This window comes from Eleutherodactylus coqui, chromosome 9 (genome assembly GCF_035609145.1).
Source record: "Eleutherodactylus coqui strain aEleCoq1 chromosome 9, aEleCoq1.hap1, whole genome shotgun sequence".
NCBI lineage: Eukaryota > Metazoa > Chordata > Amphibia > Anura > Eleutherodactylidae > Eleutherodactylus > Eleutherodactylus coqui.
This window is the reverse complement of record NC_089845.1, coordinates 53,038,048-53,056,491: the sequence shown is the minus strand read 5'-3', so window position 1 is coordinate 53,056,491 and position 18,444 is coordinate 53,038,048. Positions and strand designations below refer to the sequence as shown.

The window sequence follows — 18,444 nt, the reverse complement described above, 5'->3', positions numbered from 1 at the left end:
GATCTGTTCATTAAAAAAAAAAATAATAGAAACAGCTTGTTACATTACAACAGCTTTCATCCCGTTAAAATGATACTCATTACCCTTTAGCCAAATGCTAAGAGCGTGTAGGGTCACAGATGAATCCCATGTAGACTCCAGATTGGAAGAGATGAGTCTTAAATTTAAGGCAAGAGGATACCCAAGCTCGTTAGACAATGACACAGTTGAAAAGGTGAAAGGAATCAGACGGGAGACCTTATTGATTCCAAAAGTGAAGAACTCAACTAACAGAATCCCTTTTGTTTCCACATATGGTGTGATGAACAAGAAGGTGTCAGGCATCATCAATAGACACTGGCCATTGCTATTCAATGGATGTGAGAACATCAGTGAATTTAAAGAGAAGCCAATTATGGCTTATAGACGAGCACCTAATTTAAAAGACAAACTGGTGAAACCACTCCGATTCAGGGACTTCAACTTCACAGAGGCTATTGGTCCTCCTTAAAAAGACAGGAATTAGGTCCTACCTGTTAATTCCCTTTCTTGAAGTCATCCTGACAGCATACACCTGGAGGTTGTCCGCTGGACACCTGTTGGGCCAGGAAGCAGAAAAACACAAAAGGCAACTCCCACCACTGGCTCACCAGTGTGTACCAAATAACTACAGTGACCCGGCTCTTGCTCAACCAATACTTTTTAATACAGAAATCATAATACAGTACGTTACTTCACGTGAACATAACTCAAGGGGAGGGAAAAGCCCCTATGCTGTCAGGATAACTTCAAGAAAGGGAATTAACAGGTAGGACCTAATTCCTGTCTTCCCCTCGTCATCCTGACAGCATACACCTGGAGAAGTACCAACAATCTGAGGGCTTTTTTAGGGGGGGGAACCACCGCTTGTAGAACCTTACGACCAAAGGCCATATCACAGCTGGCCCCTAAGTCCAGGCGGTAGTGTTTGGTGAATGTGTGGGTATTCGACCACGTGGCGGCCCTGCAGATTTGGTTGGTTGTTGCCTGGGCTCTCTCTGCCCAGGAACAGGCGACCGCCTTGGTGGAATGGGCTTTAACGTTGCCCGGGAGGAAAATCCTTTGGGATCGGTACAAGTCTTCGATAGCCCTTCTGACCCATCGCGCTAAGGAGTCTTTAGTAGCGGCCTCTCCTCTGCCCAGACCCTGAAATTGAACAAAAAGGTTGTTAGACTTTCTGAAGGAATGCGTGACTTCCAAGTACTTTAAGACTGCCCGCCTAACGTCTAACTTATGGAACCGCTGTTCCGTGGTGTTACGGGGTTCCTGGCAGAAGGAGGGAAGAACTATGCGCTGTTCCCTATGAAAGTCCATGAGGACTTTAGGCTGGAAAAAGGGGTCAGGTTTGAACTCTATTTTATCTGGAAAGACGGTCATATATGGAGTCCTGATGGAGAGGGACTGGATCTCCCCAATCCGTCTAGCGGATGTGATGGCAAGTAGGAAGGCTACTTTATAGGAGAGGATCCTGACTGATAGATCCTCCAGGGGCTCAAAGGGGTGTGCACAGAGTGCTTGTAAAACTAGGTTAAGGTCCCAGGAGGGCATAGTTTCCTTCACAAAGGGGTGAAGTCTGACTGGCCCTTTGAGATATTTTCTAATCACTCTATGGTCACCCAAGGGGGAGTCAAAGAAGGCTCCTAAGGCAGCTACCTGGACCTTGAGGGTACTAGGTCTTAGCCCCATATCCAACCAATCTTGCAGGAACTCTAAGATCTGGCTAATGCTAGGTTGTTGGAGGCCATGGATGCTATGACCCAACCACCTAAAAAAGGTATCCCAAACCCTAGCATAGATATCTCTAGTGGATTTTTTAAGGCTCTCGCATAAGGTAGTTACTACCCTTCCTGATAGACCTTGGCTCAGGTATTTTAGCCGTTCAGTTTCCAGGCCGCCAGTCTGAACTTTCGGACCCCTGGGCATATCAGAGGACCTTGCTGCAGGAGGTCGTCTCTCTGAGGAAGATGTAGAGGGTCCTGGTTCGAGAGCGCGGCCAGGAGCGGAAACCAGGGTCTTTTGGGCCAGAATGGAGGCACTAGAATGACAAAGCCTGGGGACCCCTGGATCTTCCTCAGGACCAGTGGGATTAGGGGTATGGGTGGGAAAGCATAGGCGAGATCTGAGTCCCAGGCCTGGGACAGAGAGTCCGCTCCAAAAGAACCCCCGTCTGCTCCCCTGGAGAAAAACGGGGACATTTCGTGTTCTCCTGTGAAGCGAACAAGTCCACTTGATGTGTCCCCCCACTTTTCTATAATCAGCCAAAATGCGTGCGGGTGAAGAGTCCATTCCCCCGGAACTATCTTTCTGCGGCTGAGGAGATCCGCCATAAGGTTTTCTGGGCCCCTTACGTGGAAGGCTGTGACGGAAAGTGTCTGCTGTTCTGTCCAGCCGAGAAGTTTCGCAGCTAGGCCTTGGAGTCGGGGGTTTCGCGTGGATCCCTGGTGATGAATGAGGGACACAGTTGTCACATCTGAAAAACTTTTTGTGTGTACCTCTGACCTCTGCCTCGAAGCCACGAACAGCCTTCCAGACAGCACAAAGTTCTTTATAGTTGGGGGACTGAATAGCCTCCTCCCAGTTCCAGCCCCCCCTGGACGTAATAACGACCTAAGTGGGCCCCCCAGCCAGTTGCACTCGCATCGGTAAAAATGGATATTGGGGATGCGGGTTACCAAACTGTGGACCTGGCAAGGTTGGTAGTGGACATCCACCACTCCAAAGATCTCTTGATCTTGGGGGCAAGGAGAACTAGCTGGTCCAGGGAAGGTGGTGACCTATCCCAGTTACCCAGGATGAAGTCCTGGAGGGTTCTGCAGTGAAGCTGAGCCCATGGGACTACCCCGATGCATGATGTCATGAGGCCGAGGACCCTCATGCCTCTCCTAATGGAAATTTAAGTGGAGAGAGAGAGTGCCCAACACTCATCCAGGATCGCCTTCTGCCTCTCCACGGGGAAGGACAAGCACTGGCGGTGAGAGTCCAGGATAACCCCCAGGAATTTTTTCTTTTGTTCGGGAAGGAGGCTAGACTTATCGGAGTTGACAATCCAGCCCAACAATTCGAACAAGTGGAGCGTGCGATCGATATGGAACCGGAGCTCTGCAGCTGATCCTGCTATGATCAGGAAGTCATCTAGGTACGGGACGATCAAGACTTTGTTTGTCCTCAGTGCCGCCACCATCTCCAACACTAACTTGGAAAACACCCGAGGTGTGGAAGAAATCCTGAACGGCAGGCACGTAAACTGGAAGTGTGAGACTGATCCATCGATAACCAGAGCGAACCGCAGGAACTGCTGGAAATCTGGGTGAATGGGGACGTGGTAGTAGGCGTGCTTTAAGTCCACGGTGACCATAACGCTATCCGGTGCGATTAAGAAGATCGCTGACCGCACTGATTCCATCTTAAATCTCCTGGAAGAGATGAATTTGTTCAGGAATTTCAGATTAATGATAGTTCTAGAAGAACCGTTGGGTTTTTTGACAAGGAACAGGGGGGGAGTAGCAACCCCTGAACTGCTCTTCTGCGGGAACCCGAATGATGGCCCCTAGAGATAACAGCTCCTGCACCCCCAGCTGGAGGGCCTGAGTGAGCAGACGAGGACCAATGGCAGGGGGTGACCACGAACCGAGGAGGAGGAAAATTCGATCTTGTAGCCTTCCCTAACAAGGCGTAGGGCCCAGGGATTGGAGGTCACCTCCTTCAACTTGAGGGCGAACCCCATCAGCCTACACCCGACCTGTAGGGTTCCTGAGGGCGGTATCTCACCCTTTCCGCCCTTGGGGTAGGACCAGCGTCCAGTCTTCTCTTTTCCCTTGTATGTCCTGGAGGAAACAAAGGATGGAGGGTAGGAGGAGGGCCACCTGAATGACTTCTCTGTGGGTAGCCCCTGGCTCTTGTCCGACGCCTTCTCCAATAAGGTATCTATAGAAGGCCCGAAGATCCTATGCCCTTGGAAAGGCAGGGCGCAGAGCCTGTTCTTTGACGTGCTAACGCCCGCCCAGGCCTTGACCCAAACGGCTCTCCTGGCTGTATTGGAGAGAACCGCTGAGCGGGTTCCGAACCTCACGGACTCCATGGAGGCATCCGCCAGAAATCCAGTTGCTTGTTGGAGAAGGGGCAGGCAGCTGGCGATGTCTTTCCTGGAACCCCTCTGGGCAACCAGCGACTGGAGCTGGTCCAGACAGACTGTCATGGACCTTGCAACCGACGTGGCCATGATATTTGCCTTCATGGTCAGGGCTGCGATCTCCCAGGCTCTTTTCATTGCCGAATCCACCTTAGCGTCCAGTGGATCCCGCAACTGTGAGACGTTCTCGAAAGGAAGAGCCGCTTTTTTTCGAAACCCTGGCCACAGCCAGGTCCACCTTGGGGGCGGCTTCCAGAAAGTCAATATCATCTGTTGCAAAGACCATACCGTCTCTGAATTTCTTTGATAGAAAGAACTTCTGCTCCGCCTGCCTCTATTCTGTCAGAATTAGTTGTTTCAGAATGTCGTTTACCGGGAACGTGGGTTTAGGTTGAGGTTGGAGACCCGAAACAGGCTATCCTGGAACGATGGCTGTTGCGGCACCTCTTCCACCTGCATGGTGCGTCTGACTGCGTTTAGCAGTTGACCCATATCTGCTGACGAGAAGTATTTTTTAACATCTTCCGTTGGTGGCAAAGATTCCGAAGGGGAGTCTTCCAGGAGTCTCTCCTCAGAATCGGACACTTCCATATGCATCCGCCTCGCCCTTTTCCTAGGGGGCAGAAGAGGAAGAGAAGAGAGAGAGGCCTCAATTTCTTCCCGAATTACGGAACGAATGTCCGCCATGGCAGAGGAGCCCTCCTCTCGGACCACCTTCGCCGTACAATCCATACACAGCGGTTGCCCATGGCCATCCTCTAGCCGCCGCAAACAGACCGGACATTTACGGATCCGTTTCTTGGCCTCTCTACTCTTTTGCGCATCTGTCAGGTAGACTGCTTTCAGTTTCTTCCCTGGCTGACATCTTGCATTTAAGGTGCAGACAGAAAGATCCCAGCCTTTTAAACTTTGAATTTGGCGCCGACACGTCCCGAGTGAGGCTCCGCCCCCCACGTGACAGCAGCACTGACGTCATGCCGCCGCGCCGGGCAAGAGGGCTACGCTACACACTCTGGGCCGCACACCAGGAGGGAGAGTGAGGCACATACAGCGCTATCGCCTCTGCAGCACCGCAATCGAGACCTCGGCGCTCAGCTGCCCGGACCCTGGGATTGGAGCCCCGGCGCTCCCAAGCCTCCCCTGCTGCACTGCACTAACCCATCCCCGTCCACTGCGGATGGGACGTCCCAGAGGAGACGCCGCCGTACCTTCTGCCCGATGGGCCTGCTGGATCTGGGAGGGAAGTGCCGCACACCTCAGGCTGACCTCTGCTCTGCCGTCCTCAGGTACCGGGGGGTCGTTCCCCCAGCCAGCAACCCTCTGGGCAGCGCACTGGGGGGAGAATTCCTCTTCAGAGGAAGTAGGTGCTGGGTAATCCTGCGGGTGATGGTCCCCTAGCAGGGTCTCACCCGCGCAGACCCTGTCAGCCCAACAGAGGAGTCCCCCCCAGGGCAGACAGGCTGCTTAGAGTTTTCCTTCTTTCTTTATCCTCTGGCATACACTTGGAGGTTCCGCTTGGACTGTCCTGTAGGGACAGGAAGACACTGGTTAGCTGGTGGTGGGAGTTGCCTTTTGTGTTTTTCCACTTCCTGTCCCAACAGTTGTCCAGCGGACAACCTCCAGGTGTATGCTATCAGGATGATGAGGGGAAAGGTAACTACCCCCCTTAAAATCAAGCATAGGTACTCATGTACTTCGACTTTTGTTGTATACTTGAGCACCTTCCCTTGTGGCTTAGGCTACGTAGGTGAGACAACACTAGAAATTAGGACACGAATTATAAATCATAAGAGCACAATATGAAACAAACGTATTAATCTTCTGGTACCAAAACAGGGGGGGGGGGGGCACACATACGATAAGTCTGTTAAGATTCCAAGTGATTGATCATGTTCTCCCTTTAGTTAGGGGTGGTGACCGCCAATTGTTATTAAAAAAAGAATTGAGATGGATATATGAGCTTGATACTTTGTCCCCTAAAGGGCTCAATGCTGAGTACCATTATATGCCGTTCATTTGAGGTTCGTCTTGACGTCAGATTCGTATAGGTTATGCTTGCTATTAGACATATTCATGCTTTTGATTTTAACATGCTGAATATTTTTGGCTTTTTTAGATGGGTGATTTTTGGCTCCATGTTCCAGGGTTGCCCACCTGTGATTTATTGCCTTCTTATTGACTTACTATGTTTCCCCCTGCCCCTCCCCCCACCCCACCCCTGGTTTTCTACTCCGTATAGTTTGGTTTGTGACAATTAATTGAATCAGAGATCTTATATTAAATGAATAAATATAGATGAATATTCCTTAATTAATTGCATTTCGAAACATAGTGGAAAATTAAAAATTGACTTCATGCACTTGATCATAATTGAATGTAATTTATTATATCACAGATTCTATACATATTAGATTAATTGCACTTGAGATGTAGTAGGTATGATTATAAATCAAATTAAATTTTATGCACATTATAATCTAACGTAAACAGCACTGCAATCAAAATTATTTAATATCTATGCACTTTATTATTGTAATTTTATATATTTTGTTATATAGTATAAATTTTATAAACATCTAATGCACTTTATTGAAGTAGTTTTATTATTTTGACATAGGATACAGTGTATATCGATACTTAATTAACACACAATGGGCACTCCTGCTTAATATACTTCATAAGGTAACCAGTTGTTCTGGGTCTGTAATATAACAGATTTAAAACTTGCACCGTTTCTCTGAGAGCCGGTTGAATAATAATGTCAAGGATCAGGAGTTATACTGCAGCGCAATTGAGTAGGACATGGTTGCTGGGACAACCGGGAGAAGCCACGCATACGGGTTGGGTTAGAAGTGATGCGGTGACGCTTGCCGTAACGCAATAACGCAGTTACACAGTGACGTAATGACGCATGGCGCTTTCGCGCATGGGCACTACACGGCACCATTCTCTGTGGGTCAGCAATGACTATGTTGTCACGGCGCTTGCGCAGTGCGCCGTTTTGTGACGTCGGAATCCCCATGCGTTGCCTGCTAATACCGATGACCTTGGAAGTGGAAATTCTCCACACCAGATGGTATGTGCAATAGGGGCGTTCCTGATTGGGTGATATAACTGACCACTACTATTTAAATGATAGCCTGTGTATAGGGTGGGCATCCTGGAGCATGGACTTACCGCCCTGTTTGATACATTAGCGGTATGTATTTTAGTTTGTTTGTATGTGTATACACTGCTGTGTTGATATATGTTTTACCATTTCTGATCTATGTATGGTATATTCATTGTTTGTATTGTCTGGTGTTGATTTGTAGGCTTGATAAAGACCGTAAGCGGTTGAAACGTTGCCTTTTTAAATGAAACGATAAAGAAAGTCATTTTTACAAAAAGATGTTTTGAAGCACCTGTTATGCTGCATCTGCCTCAATAGCTTTACATTTGAACATTACAAGGGGTTGTTGGTCTACAACCTGGAGGTTGGCTTTGCATTGTTTGCGAGTTTATACGCATTTGTTTTCCTCCTTCCCCGATTGGGTAATTCCTCCTGGGGATAAATTGAGTGCTGTTGACATACTACTCTTTGGAACGACAGGAAAAGCACTGGTGTTGGTGGAGGGAAGGTGTCTAATGCTCTGCCTTTTCCTGTCCCTTCAGGTCAGCAGGGAAGCAACCTCCAAGTGTATGCTGTCATGATTAAAGGGAAAAACTGGCTTTTAAAATTTAATTCCAAGAAAACCAACAACCAAAGCACAAATAAGTGCTCGTTCACATGGGCTTATGTGTACAATGCCGCAAGTCTTCCGCAGTATTGTACACATTACAGCCAAAACACTCTGCCGGCAGAGATTATGTACGGGTTGCGTTCCACACCGAGCATGCCCGGGAAACTGGCGTCACGGAAATGCATTTGAAGGGAGGGGAAAAAATAAATAAAATCACACTGCGCATGTGTATCATACGTGCCTTTCAATGGACTGCGTATGATGCGCAGAGAAATAGAGCATGCTGCGATTTATTTCTCCTACGTATTGATACGCAGTGTCCACACGCAGGGGTGAATGGAAGAATGAAAGTTCATTAACTTTCATTGCCTCCATTCGCGGCGTGTTATGCACAGGATCTACGCAAGCATAATATGCGGTGACAATACGCCCGTGTTAATGTGCCCTAATACTCCTTTCTCAGCGCTCACATAGGTGTATGCCACCCGCATATGACATGCATATTTTTCATATGTGAAAAGCCGCAGCCTGTCCTATTTTGGCGCATAATACACACCGACACAGGCTATGGGGACTTAAAATACGCAGCAAATACACGTGTATTTGCGGTGTATATTATGCATACGTACAACACGCGGGTCACATATGCCCATGTGAGTGAGCGCTCAAGCACAGTTCTGAGGACCGATACTTCAACTGCTGCATAAAAGGCACAGAAGCTCGTCCTGTCAGCAGGCCGTACACGGAGGCTGGGTCCACTCAGCGAGGGAATCTCTGCATGCATTCTTAAGCTTAAAAGACTAAGCTGCAACGTGGACGACATTTTCAAAAATCTCATCCCCACGCTGCGGACAAGCTGTGTGAAGTTCAAATCCACGACATGTCAATTGTATCGCCATTTCTGCTGCGGGCTCTCTTCTCTCTATAGGGAGATTCCCACAGCGGAATACAAGTGGAAAAGCCACTTCAAACCCACATCAAATGGCGGGCATTTTGAAAAAGCCTTTCCGCTGTGGAAATAACGCAGTACGTCTGCGCGATCCAACTGCGAACATTCTGTGGGAACCCAGTCTAACAGTTGTGAGCTACTTCACAGGTTTAAAGAAAAGAACACTGCAACAACTCCTCAAGCCCACCTGTCAGCTCCACTTTGCTTCCCGGTTTGGCACTCTGGCACGCGACGCATTTTACAACTTCCGCTTTATTATTCACCAAGCAGACATCGCAGTCCCACGTTCCAGCCGCTTTCTTGAACTGATCCAACAATCCAAGAGGATTCTGAGCCAAAGTTGGAAGTGTAGAAGCGATTGCAGGAGCCGATGATCCTAGATGGTAAAATAAAGAGTCAACCTTATTTTTAACCCCTTAAGGACCGACCTATTAGCTTTCAGACCTAGAAGTTTCTTTCATTGATTCCAAGAGATGTAAAATGTAAAAAATTGCAGTTCCACCGCGGAGAGCGAGGTGTAGAGGAAAATCCCCTCATTTATCAAAAAACCTAAAAAAGGCTTTCCTGGTTGCCGATAGCAACCAATCAGAAGTACTCTTTTATTTCTTAAAACTGCTCTGAAAGTGAAATGAAAACGGAGCTTGGACCGGTTGCTATGGGCAACAAGGACAGACCTAACAACTTTGATAAATGAGGTTCCTAGTTGTCACTATAATACACCATGGACAGCGCAGTAGGAGCGTTCCACGTATCAGAATGATTACGCCAAATTGAGATTTCTACTCATTTATGTTGCAGTACCTTAGCTGGATGGAAGCATCACTCTTAGTCGTATAGGTTCTGTGGGATAAATTCTATAACAAATTACAGCATTGTTTGTGGGGCTTTCCTCACCATGGGAGCCATAAGGTGTTATAATCCTCCCTCGGGTTGTTACAATTGCAGCGGTACCATATGAATTGACTTTCCATTACAAATTATTTTAAAAAATTTATTTTATATATATATATATATATATATAAAATATAAATTTATTTATTTCACACAATTGGGGCGGCTTCACACAAGTGCATACATTTTTTCAGTACAGTATTTGCACTGAGTTTATTTTGCTTACGTATCAGCACATTTTAATATACGTTTCGCGCTTGCACGGTACGTTTTTTTGTGCATTGGACACAACCACAGCCTGATTTAAATGGCTATTCAGCCTAATGCATATTACATGCAAATACACCGACATGAAGCCGCCCTAAAAGGTACGTTCACACAGCAGAAAGTTGACACGGAAACCTCTCATATTCTATGGCAAATCTGCATCCCATTATTTCAAATGGGAATCCGTGCTGTAGTCGATATGGCAACACTGGATTCCATGCCTCATCCATGTGCAATCCACATTGGAAACTACCATGTTTCCCTGAAAATAAGATACTGTCTTATATTTTTTTGCCCAAAAAAGGGTACAGTGTCTTATTTTCAGGGGGGGGGGGGGGGGGGGGGCTTTTACTTACCTGGTCCGCAGCATCCTCCCCGTCTCACAGATGCCTTCTACCGGTGACGGGGCTATGAATACCCCGCCTCCATCAAAGAGAGCGCCGTGATTGGCTGATTGAGCGTTGGCAGCCAATCACAGACGGCGCTCGATGAGCCAATCACAGCCATTCACTGTTGTCATTCACTGAATGGCTGTGATTGGCTCATCAGGCGCCGCATGTGAATGATGCCGGCGCTGGATTAGCCAATCACAGCGCTCTCTTTGCTGGAGGCAGGGTATTCAAAGCCCCGTCGCCAGCAGAAGGCAGCTGTGAGACAGAAGAGGATGCCGGACACCCCCACCGCTGCTGCCGACACCACCGGGACCATGTGAGTATTTTTTTGTTGTTTGTGGGGCACCCGAGAAAGGTCCTATTTTGGGTGGAGGCCTTATATTTAAAGCCTTCCCCGAAAACCCAATAGGTCTTACTACCAGGGCAGGGCCTATTTTCGGGGAAACACGGTACACACAGCTAAAAAAAAAAAACAAGATTTGGTAAGAACTTACCGTAAAATCTCTTTCTCGTCTTGTTCATTGGGGGACACAGCTCTGACCTTGGGTATAGCTTCTGCCACTAGGAGGCGACACTAAGCACAAGTGTTAACTCCTCCCACTAGCTATACCCCTCCTGCAAGCAGCTTGCTAGCTCAGTTTGTGTGCAAGCAGTAGGAGCAGCCAGTAGGATACAACATAGATAATAAACAACAATACTCACGAACTGTAACTCATTCCAACACCGTGTGCGACTGCACCGAGGACCCTCCCCTAGGGAGTATACGTCACAGTTCCAATACCAGACTGGGTGGGTGCTGTGTCCCCCAATGAACAAGACGAGAAAGAGATTTTACGGTAAGTTCTTACCAAATCTTGTTTTCTCGTCTGTTATCATTGGGGGACACAGCTCTGACCTTGGGACGTTCTAGAGCAGTACCCAAGGGGCTTCCGACGAGGCACACGGCTTCCAAATAATACGGCCTGAGAATATGACCTTGCTGGCTTAGTAACCCTGAATTGCTGCAAGGCAGAGTCATTGTAAGGAGTCCACTCTGGAAAAGCAGGGATCCAGTCGGAGTTGTCAGGATTACCGGCAGCGCACCAGCGTGACTGAAGCATGCTACCTGCACGAGGTACTCCGGCGTAGTCAACCGAGAAACCTGCCCTGGAGCGTTCCTTGGAAATACCAAGAAGGCGCTTACCGAAGTGGATCCTGATACCGGCAGTAGGCCATACAGCGGGTAGATAACGACCGTTTCCTGTACCATCCGTACCCAATAGGCATCCGAAGATGAAACTGTGGAGCCATAGGCGCCGAAACATCAGGGTTGTGGACCTTCTACCGGGCGACTTAGTTGTAAATCAGGTCCCGTATACCTCCCGGTATTCAATCTCACCTACACCGTCCTTCCGTGATAAAGGGACATTCGACTCCAGACGCCAGTGGAGAAACGACCTGTTGAGATATGCAACCGTCTCATACTGGAGTCCTGTGTTGACCACGGTTGGAAGGCCTGCCGTATGACCTTGATGCTGTATATGCTGACAGCCTCCGTCCATGGCATCGGCTGTCTGATTAGCTGTAACTTGAAAAAGGGTCGTGAGAGGAAAAAGTTTGGTTCCATGATTCTGCAACAATGCCCACGGCGTCCGCCTCTGCATGGCCCCATGGGCTAGCGAGGACTTCTGCCCATTTCGTGATCAACTAGGGCTGGCCCCGTGCTGGGATGCAATGTAACCGTGTGACTCCACTGGGTACAGAAAAATTGACCGCACAAGACAGCAAGGGTACACTGGTCCGAGACTCACTGATCCCTTTGAGGAAACCTCCACAGTAGGGATGGAGGAACCCTAAAATTGCAGACAGTACAAGTATAGACTGTCTTACGCTGTCCTGCAAGTCATAATGCAGGGAGAACAATGCACGAGAGCCGCAGCGAGTCGCTGGATCTGTCAGTCTTAACCCCATTGGACGTTTTACCTTCCTATACAATCAGTCTCGCAAGCGACTAGGAGGGCCTAGTTTGCTGAGGATCAGCGCTCTACACCTGAACCGACACTAGCGACCGTTTAGAATACCAAGCACTCCTACGGTCAGTCTCCCCATCCCCAATGGGAGAAACGTGGCCTGTTCTGCACCCCACCAGGGTCCGCAGGAGCTGTCTCCTGCAGAGAGCTATCCACGTCCTACTGACACGGCTGTAGAACTAGCAGTCCATGATTCCTAGAGAGTACACATGCCTTGTAGTTCAGAGAACGCCCGAAAGAAACGAACTCGGCATTACAAAGTGCCGCCGGAGGGGCGCCCCGCGTCACTTCTGTCTGTGGTGGGGGCCTAAAAAGTATGCGGCTCTTCTGTCATCGTAGATCGCCCTAAGTTGCCTGTAGGAAGTTGCAGGTGGTCACTCCAGGGAGGCTAGCCGTTAGGAAAAATGTCTGGAGCATAAGCTTCTGTGGGGTGGAGGCGAATACGACGTGTTCACAGAATTCCTGAGAATGGAATATTCCTCAGAAGGGTACCACAAGACTTAGCCAGACCGAAGGAAGCCCAACGGCTGTTTGACTTCCTTAAAGGGGTTGTCCCGCGATAGCAAGTGGGGTTATGCACTTCTGTATGGCCATATTAATGCACTTTGTAATATACATCGTGCATTAAATATGAGCCATACAGAAGTTAGTCTCTTACCTGCTCCGTTGCTGGCGTCCCCGTTGCCATGGTGCCGTCTAACTTCAGCGTCTAATCGCCCGATTAGACGCGCTTGCGCAGATGGGTCTTTTCTCTTCGGCTTGGCTCGGCATCATCGGCGTTCTGGCTCCGCCCCCTTGTATGCGTCATCGCGTAGCGCCGCCCCCTTGTACGCGTCATCGCGTAGCTCCACCCCCGTCACATGTGCCGATTCCAGCCTCCTGATTGGCTGGAATCGGCACATGTGACAGGGCGGAGCTACACGATGACGCGTACAGGGGGGCGGAGCCAGAACGCCGATGATGCCGGAGGGAGCCGAAGGTAAAAGAACCATCTGCGCAAGCGCGTCTAATCCGGCGATTAGATGCTGAAGTTAGACGGCACCATGGCAACGGGGACGCCAGCAACGGAGCAGGTAAGTGAATAACTTCTGTATGGCTCATATTTAATGCACGATGTACATTACAAAGTGCATTAATATGGCCATACAGAAGTGCATAACCCCACTTGCTATCGCGGGACAACCCCTTTAAGAGTTTTGGCCTGCATACTGCTGCCCTAACAGCTTGCTCTACACAAGGCCCAAATACATGTTGTCCATAAGGGGACTAATTTTGGGGGGAATGCAACTCTCGTACAATAGCGAGACCCCATACCGATGTGGTACTAGCCAGACCCTGTCCGCGTGCTATCCCGGCATCGGACATAGCGGTCTGGTTGCCTGCAGGAAAAAGCGGGGGGCTAGCTGTAAAGCCAGGGCAACCCGGTCAGGCCTAACACCAAGGCCGGGGTACCGCTAATAATCAGCTTGTAGACCAGTACGGCAGCAGAGCGCGCACTTTATATGCGGCTCGGTCCCGAACTGCGACTCAGGGTGCAGGAAACTACTGAGGGGACGAAGCAGACTCTTGCTCAAACCAGTGTATGCGCTGCTTCGGGCATGGAAGTACCCCCGGTCTCAGCCGCCTGGGGTACTGCCGACAAGCACCTTGAACCCTGTTGTACGTAGGGCAAGATATTCTCCAGCTGGATGTAGTCTCGTTCCTTAACAAGCGCGCACCTAGTATGTGACCCTTGCCGGCCGCTGTCATCGTGTCCTCCTGGACACGGACACCGTGATGCGATTGTCGGTAGAGGAGTTCAACCGGATTCGGGACAGACGTGAGGAAAAATGAGTCCAGAGACTCCTGTGTGATTACTGACAAGAGATCGCATACTGTTATCTGTAAGACGAGATTCTCTCTGCTTAATCTCGAACTACAGCGCGAGCGCACTTGGTATGTGGCTCTGGTCGCCCCGCCCGCATGTCCTCCTGGACGCGGACACTATGGTACATGTGACCGCGGGGGGGAACCACAGGGGAGCTGCCGACATGTAAGGCTCAACCCGATGCGGAGCCGCCATGGGGAACGATGAATCCAGTCAGCGAGCCCCGAGTAATGCTGACAAGAGTTCGCACACTGTTGTCAGTATATATAGAGCTGTAGCGAGAGCACACCTGGCATGTGGCTCTGGCCGCCCTGTCCGCGTGTCATCCTGGAATTAGACACCGCGGTACTGCTGGCTGGAGGGAACTGCAGGGGGGCAATGGGGGAGCTTCCGTCAGGCAACGCTCAACCCGGTCCGGAGCAGATATGGGTAGCTGTGCGGTACTCCTTCTGTTATGGAAGGGGTTATAGGGGCGCTATCAGCGACCAGGAAGCCACCGATAGTCTGTGTGTAGTACCGAAGGAGTCCCAGCGACCTCAGTTTCACTGAGGGGATTGCGTAAGGAGTGGACAGCTGCTGCCTGCGGGCAAAGCGGGTCGCACAGTAGCATTATACGCCAGCCTATGGCAATCGAACGTCGCGAGCTACGCAATCTGTTCAGCAGTAAGGCAATGGTGGCCGTGCGATACGGTTATCCACCAGCCGTCCTGACCAGTGGCAACGCACGCAGGAAACGTGACCAACTCTGCTGTAGGGGGCGATGCTGGTTTACAACCTCAAAAAATCGCGTGGCCTGTTCTGCTGCGTGTGGCGCCGAGAGTGTGGCCACTTGGAGGGGATTTTAAAATGTCCCTGCGCCGACACGTGGAGTGGGGCCGGCAAACCGGCTGTGCGGCGCTACGGAAAGAGGGACGTGGGGCGCCACAGGGTAATCGCCCGCTCGGCGGGAAAATTCAAACGCCCGTTGGCGGGAAAATTCAAACGCCCGTTGGCGGGAAAATTCAAACGCCCGTTGGCGTCTGCATGCCCAGCCGACGGCGCGAGGAGCCCCTGCACGAAACGAGCAGCAGGCACGCTCCGGGACCGCGGCAACCTCAGCCGCGGGTGGCCGGCAGCGCAAGCCGCAGCCGTCATCAACAGGCGCGGGCGGCCGGTGGCACATCAGCCGCGGGGGGCCGCGCATCAACCGCGGCCGTCACCCACAGGCGATCGGCGGCACATCAGCCGCGGGCGGCCAGCAGCACACCGGCCGCTCACAGCAACCGCAGGGGGGGACATCGCGGGCGGCCAGTGGCACATCAGCTGCGGCCGCCCAACAAGTAGACGCGGGCGGCCAGCAGCACAGCAGACAGTACGGGCGGCCCAGTGGCACATCAGCCGCGGCCGCCCAACACAGCAGCCGCGGACGGCCCCAACAAAATGGCCGCGGCCGAGTCCGGCCGGTAGTGCCTAAGCCGCAGCCGCCGACAGCACATCAGTCGCGTTCACAACTGCGCCAAGTTTAAAAGGGCCGCCCACCATACCGCCGCGGCACATAAGCCGCGGGCGCTCACCGAGACAGCCGCGGGCGCAGCATAAACATCGGTGCTGCGGGTGCATAAGCCGCAGCCGCCCTGTAATAGCGCAGCAGGCGGCATAACTAGCAGCGCAGCTAACAAGCAGCGCAACGGGAAACGAGTAGCGCAGCAGGCGGCATAGCAAGCAGCGCAACGCACATCGGGTGGCAATAACAAAACAAAACCACATACTTACCTCCCTTCCTGAGGTAGGGTGGCTCCCGGGCTCCAGCAGAGCTTCTCCCCATCATCGCCTGCCTTTGGTGGGGCAGTGGATGCGGGACCATAAATAAGGGGGGCTCTATGGCTGGCGGGTCACACTCAGTTTGGTGGCCGAGTGTGCCTCCTTTTCTTCTGAGGGGGCCCGGCAGACAACAGATGTCTATAGTTACCTCTGTTCGCCGCCCTCGGTGGGTTAACGGGGAGAGTCCTGCCTCCTCGTTATGCCCTGGCCTTCCGGAGAAAAAAACTGATAAAAATAAATAAAAAATAGTCTCAGCAGGAGAGACAGTCCTGCCTCCTAGACACTAAGCTAAAAACTGAGCTAGCATGCTGCTTGCAGGAGCGGTATAGCTAGTGGGAGGAGTTAACACTTTTGTGCTTAGTGTCGCCTCCTAGTGGCAGAAGCTATACCCAAGGTCAGAGCTGTGTCCCCCAATGATAACAGACGAGAAAAGCTAATGTCACTATCTGGTGGTCTAGCGCCCCCTATCTTGGTACTCTAGGGTAGACAAGAGGGTTACTGGCCAACAGTCTGCTCCTGTTAAACTTGGTGCTCATTCACATGAGCATTTAAGGACTCTTTGCACCCATGATCAGCAACACAAAGCCAAACGGTCTGGAAGGACCCCGCTGACTAGAGGGGTCCATCTAGTTTCCATTCAGGAATATTCCCACAACATACCGTGCTATTGGACCCTCTATTTAACGGGACCTGCAGAGGAGGCTCCTTAGAGAAGCTTTCATTTCATTTTTAATACCATTGCTGAGATAAAAATAAAAGCTGCGCTGTGATTGGTTGTTATGGGCACCAAAGCTTTCCCTTCATACAGTGCTGATAAGAGCGAGGTGTCGGGCTACTAGGTAGTCATTGCGTTTTGACAGCAACCATTGGGGAAGCAACGGAACCGAGACCCCATCCTGCAACGAGCTTTCTACTAGTAACAGTACTAGACACACCCGGCTCCGCCGCGCATGCAGCTCCGCTACACACCTTTATATTAATGACTACAAATATAATTAGCCAGTATAATAAAACACCTCATGCTGCCCGGGTCTACATCCTACTAGACTTGCCCTATACTTGAGGTATCGCACAGGTTCTTCACACCAGGACTTCTCATCTCCTTACGACTGACACTGCTTCCTGTTGGTGCCCATTTCAGGATGGCCTTCACGGTGGGTGGTCAGTATAGCTCTCTGGAAGCCATCACTGAATGGCTGTGATTGGCTCATTGAGCGCTTGGCAGCCAATCACAGCGCTCGCTTTGCTGGAGGCGGGGTATTCAAAGCCCCGTCTCCAGCCGAAGATAAGCGGTAAGACGAGGAGGATGCCGAGCGACTGCAGCGCCGCCGGAGACCATCGGGACGCCACGGACCGGGTGAGTATTTTTTTTTTTAGGGGGGTGGGGGAGGCAGCTGATATAGGTCCTATTTCTGGGGGAGGCCTTATATTTCAAGCCTCCCCCGAAAACCCGATAGCAAGACCTATCGGGGTAGGACCTATTTTCGGGAAAACACGGTAGTAGCCGAAGCAAGGAGATTTTAAATTTCCCAGGCCCGCCTTAGCTTCTGCGCTTACATCCACCAGTTTGACGACGTAGTTGGGAAAAGGTCCGCAAATAAAGATCCCGTCGGGGGACATTGGCAGAGGCCTTAGGCAAGTCATTTGACCTCCCCTCTTGTTTTGGATATGTGACGGGAGGTGAAACCAAATTTTTATTTATTTATTTTTTTTACTTGTACATGGTCGGCGCTACTTGTACGCCATCATATGAACAAGGACCGCGTACTGTGCCCCCCTGTGAAAACCCCACGCTCTCGGCTATGGAGCAGGGAGATTTTAAATTACCCGGCAATCCGTAGCTTTTGCGCATGAGTTAGCTAGCTTGGCGACGGGCTTGTGCGCAGAAGCTGGGGTGAGGTCCACAGATAAATACGGCGGCCTTATGTACATCATTTTATCTCCCCTCATGGATATGATCCGTGAGGGGAGATGAAAAACACTTTTTTTTTTTTACTTTTACATGAGCGTTGTTACCCATTGGATAACAGCAATCATGTGCCCGGGAAACACATACAGTGGCCTCCCGACCTTAAACGCTTGCGTGTGACGTAATGACACTGGTATAAACAAACGTAATGTGACAGCGTATTACACACGCATAATATGCAGTGAAGTCAAAAGTTACATTGATTTTCATTGATCCATTCACATTGCTTACAAGTGTTTAAGAACGGCGGCAGACGCTTCTATTTTACAGCGTATTATCAGCAACAGAGCTCTATGGGTGCAAAATAAATGCTGTACATACGCAATTACAATTTTGTATGTGCGGCGTTAATACGCAATGTCGTTAAACGATAGAGTGGGAGGAGGAAGAAAAAAAACCACGAAAGACCGTGCATGACAGCGTGCGTGAGA

General features: G+C 50.4%; 1 protein-coding gene across 6 annotated transcripts in view; it reads right to left on the bottom strand.

Annotated features, from left to right (window-relative positions):
- Positions 1-424: 424 nt before the first annotated feature.
- The window catches only part of LOC136579093 (nuclear pore complex protein Nup153-like), a 41,770-nt gene continuing 23,750 nt past the window's right edge, over positions 425-18,444 (bottom strand). For 4 of the 6 annotated variants that reach the window (XM_066579399.1, XM_066579402.1, XM_066579401.1 and 1 more), the window contains one exon: positions 6,512-9,194. In XM_066579399.1, coding sequence (XP_066435496.1) covers positions 9,078-9,194 — 117 coding nt within the window. In that variant the 3' untranslated portion in view covers positions 6,512-9,077. Of the gene's footprint in view, positions 1,165-6,511; positions 9,195-18,444 lie in introns of those variants that run through there. The other 2 variants (XR_010786705.1, XR_010786706.1) reach the window with 2 other exon arrangements.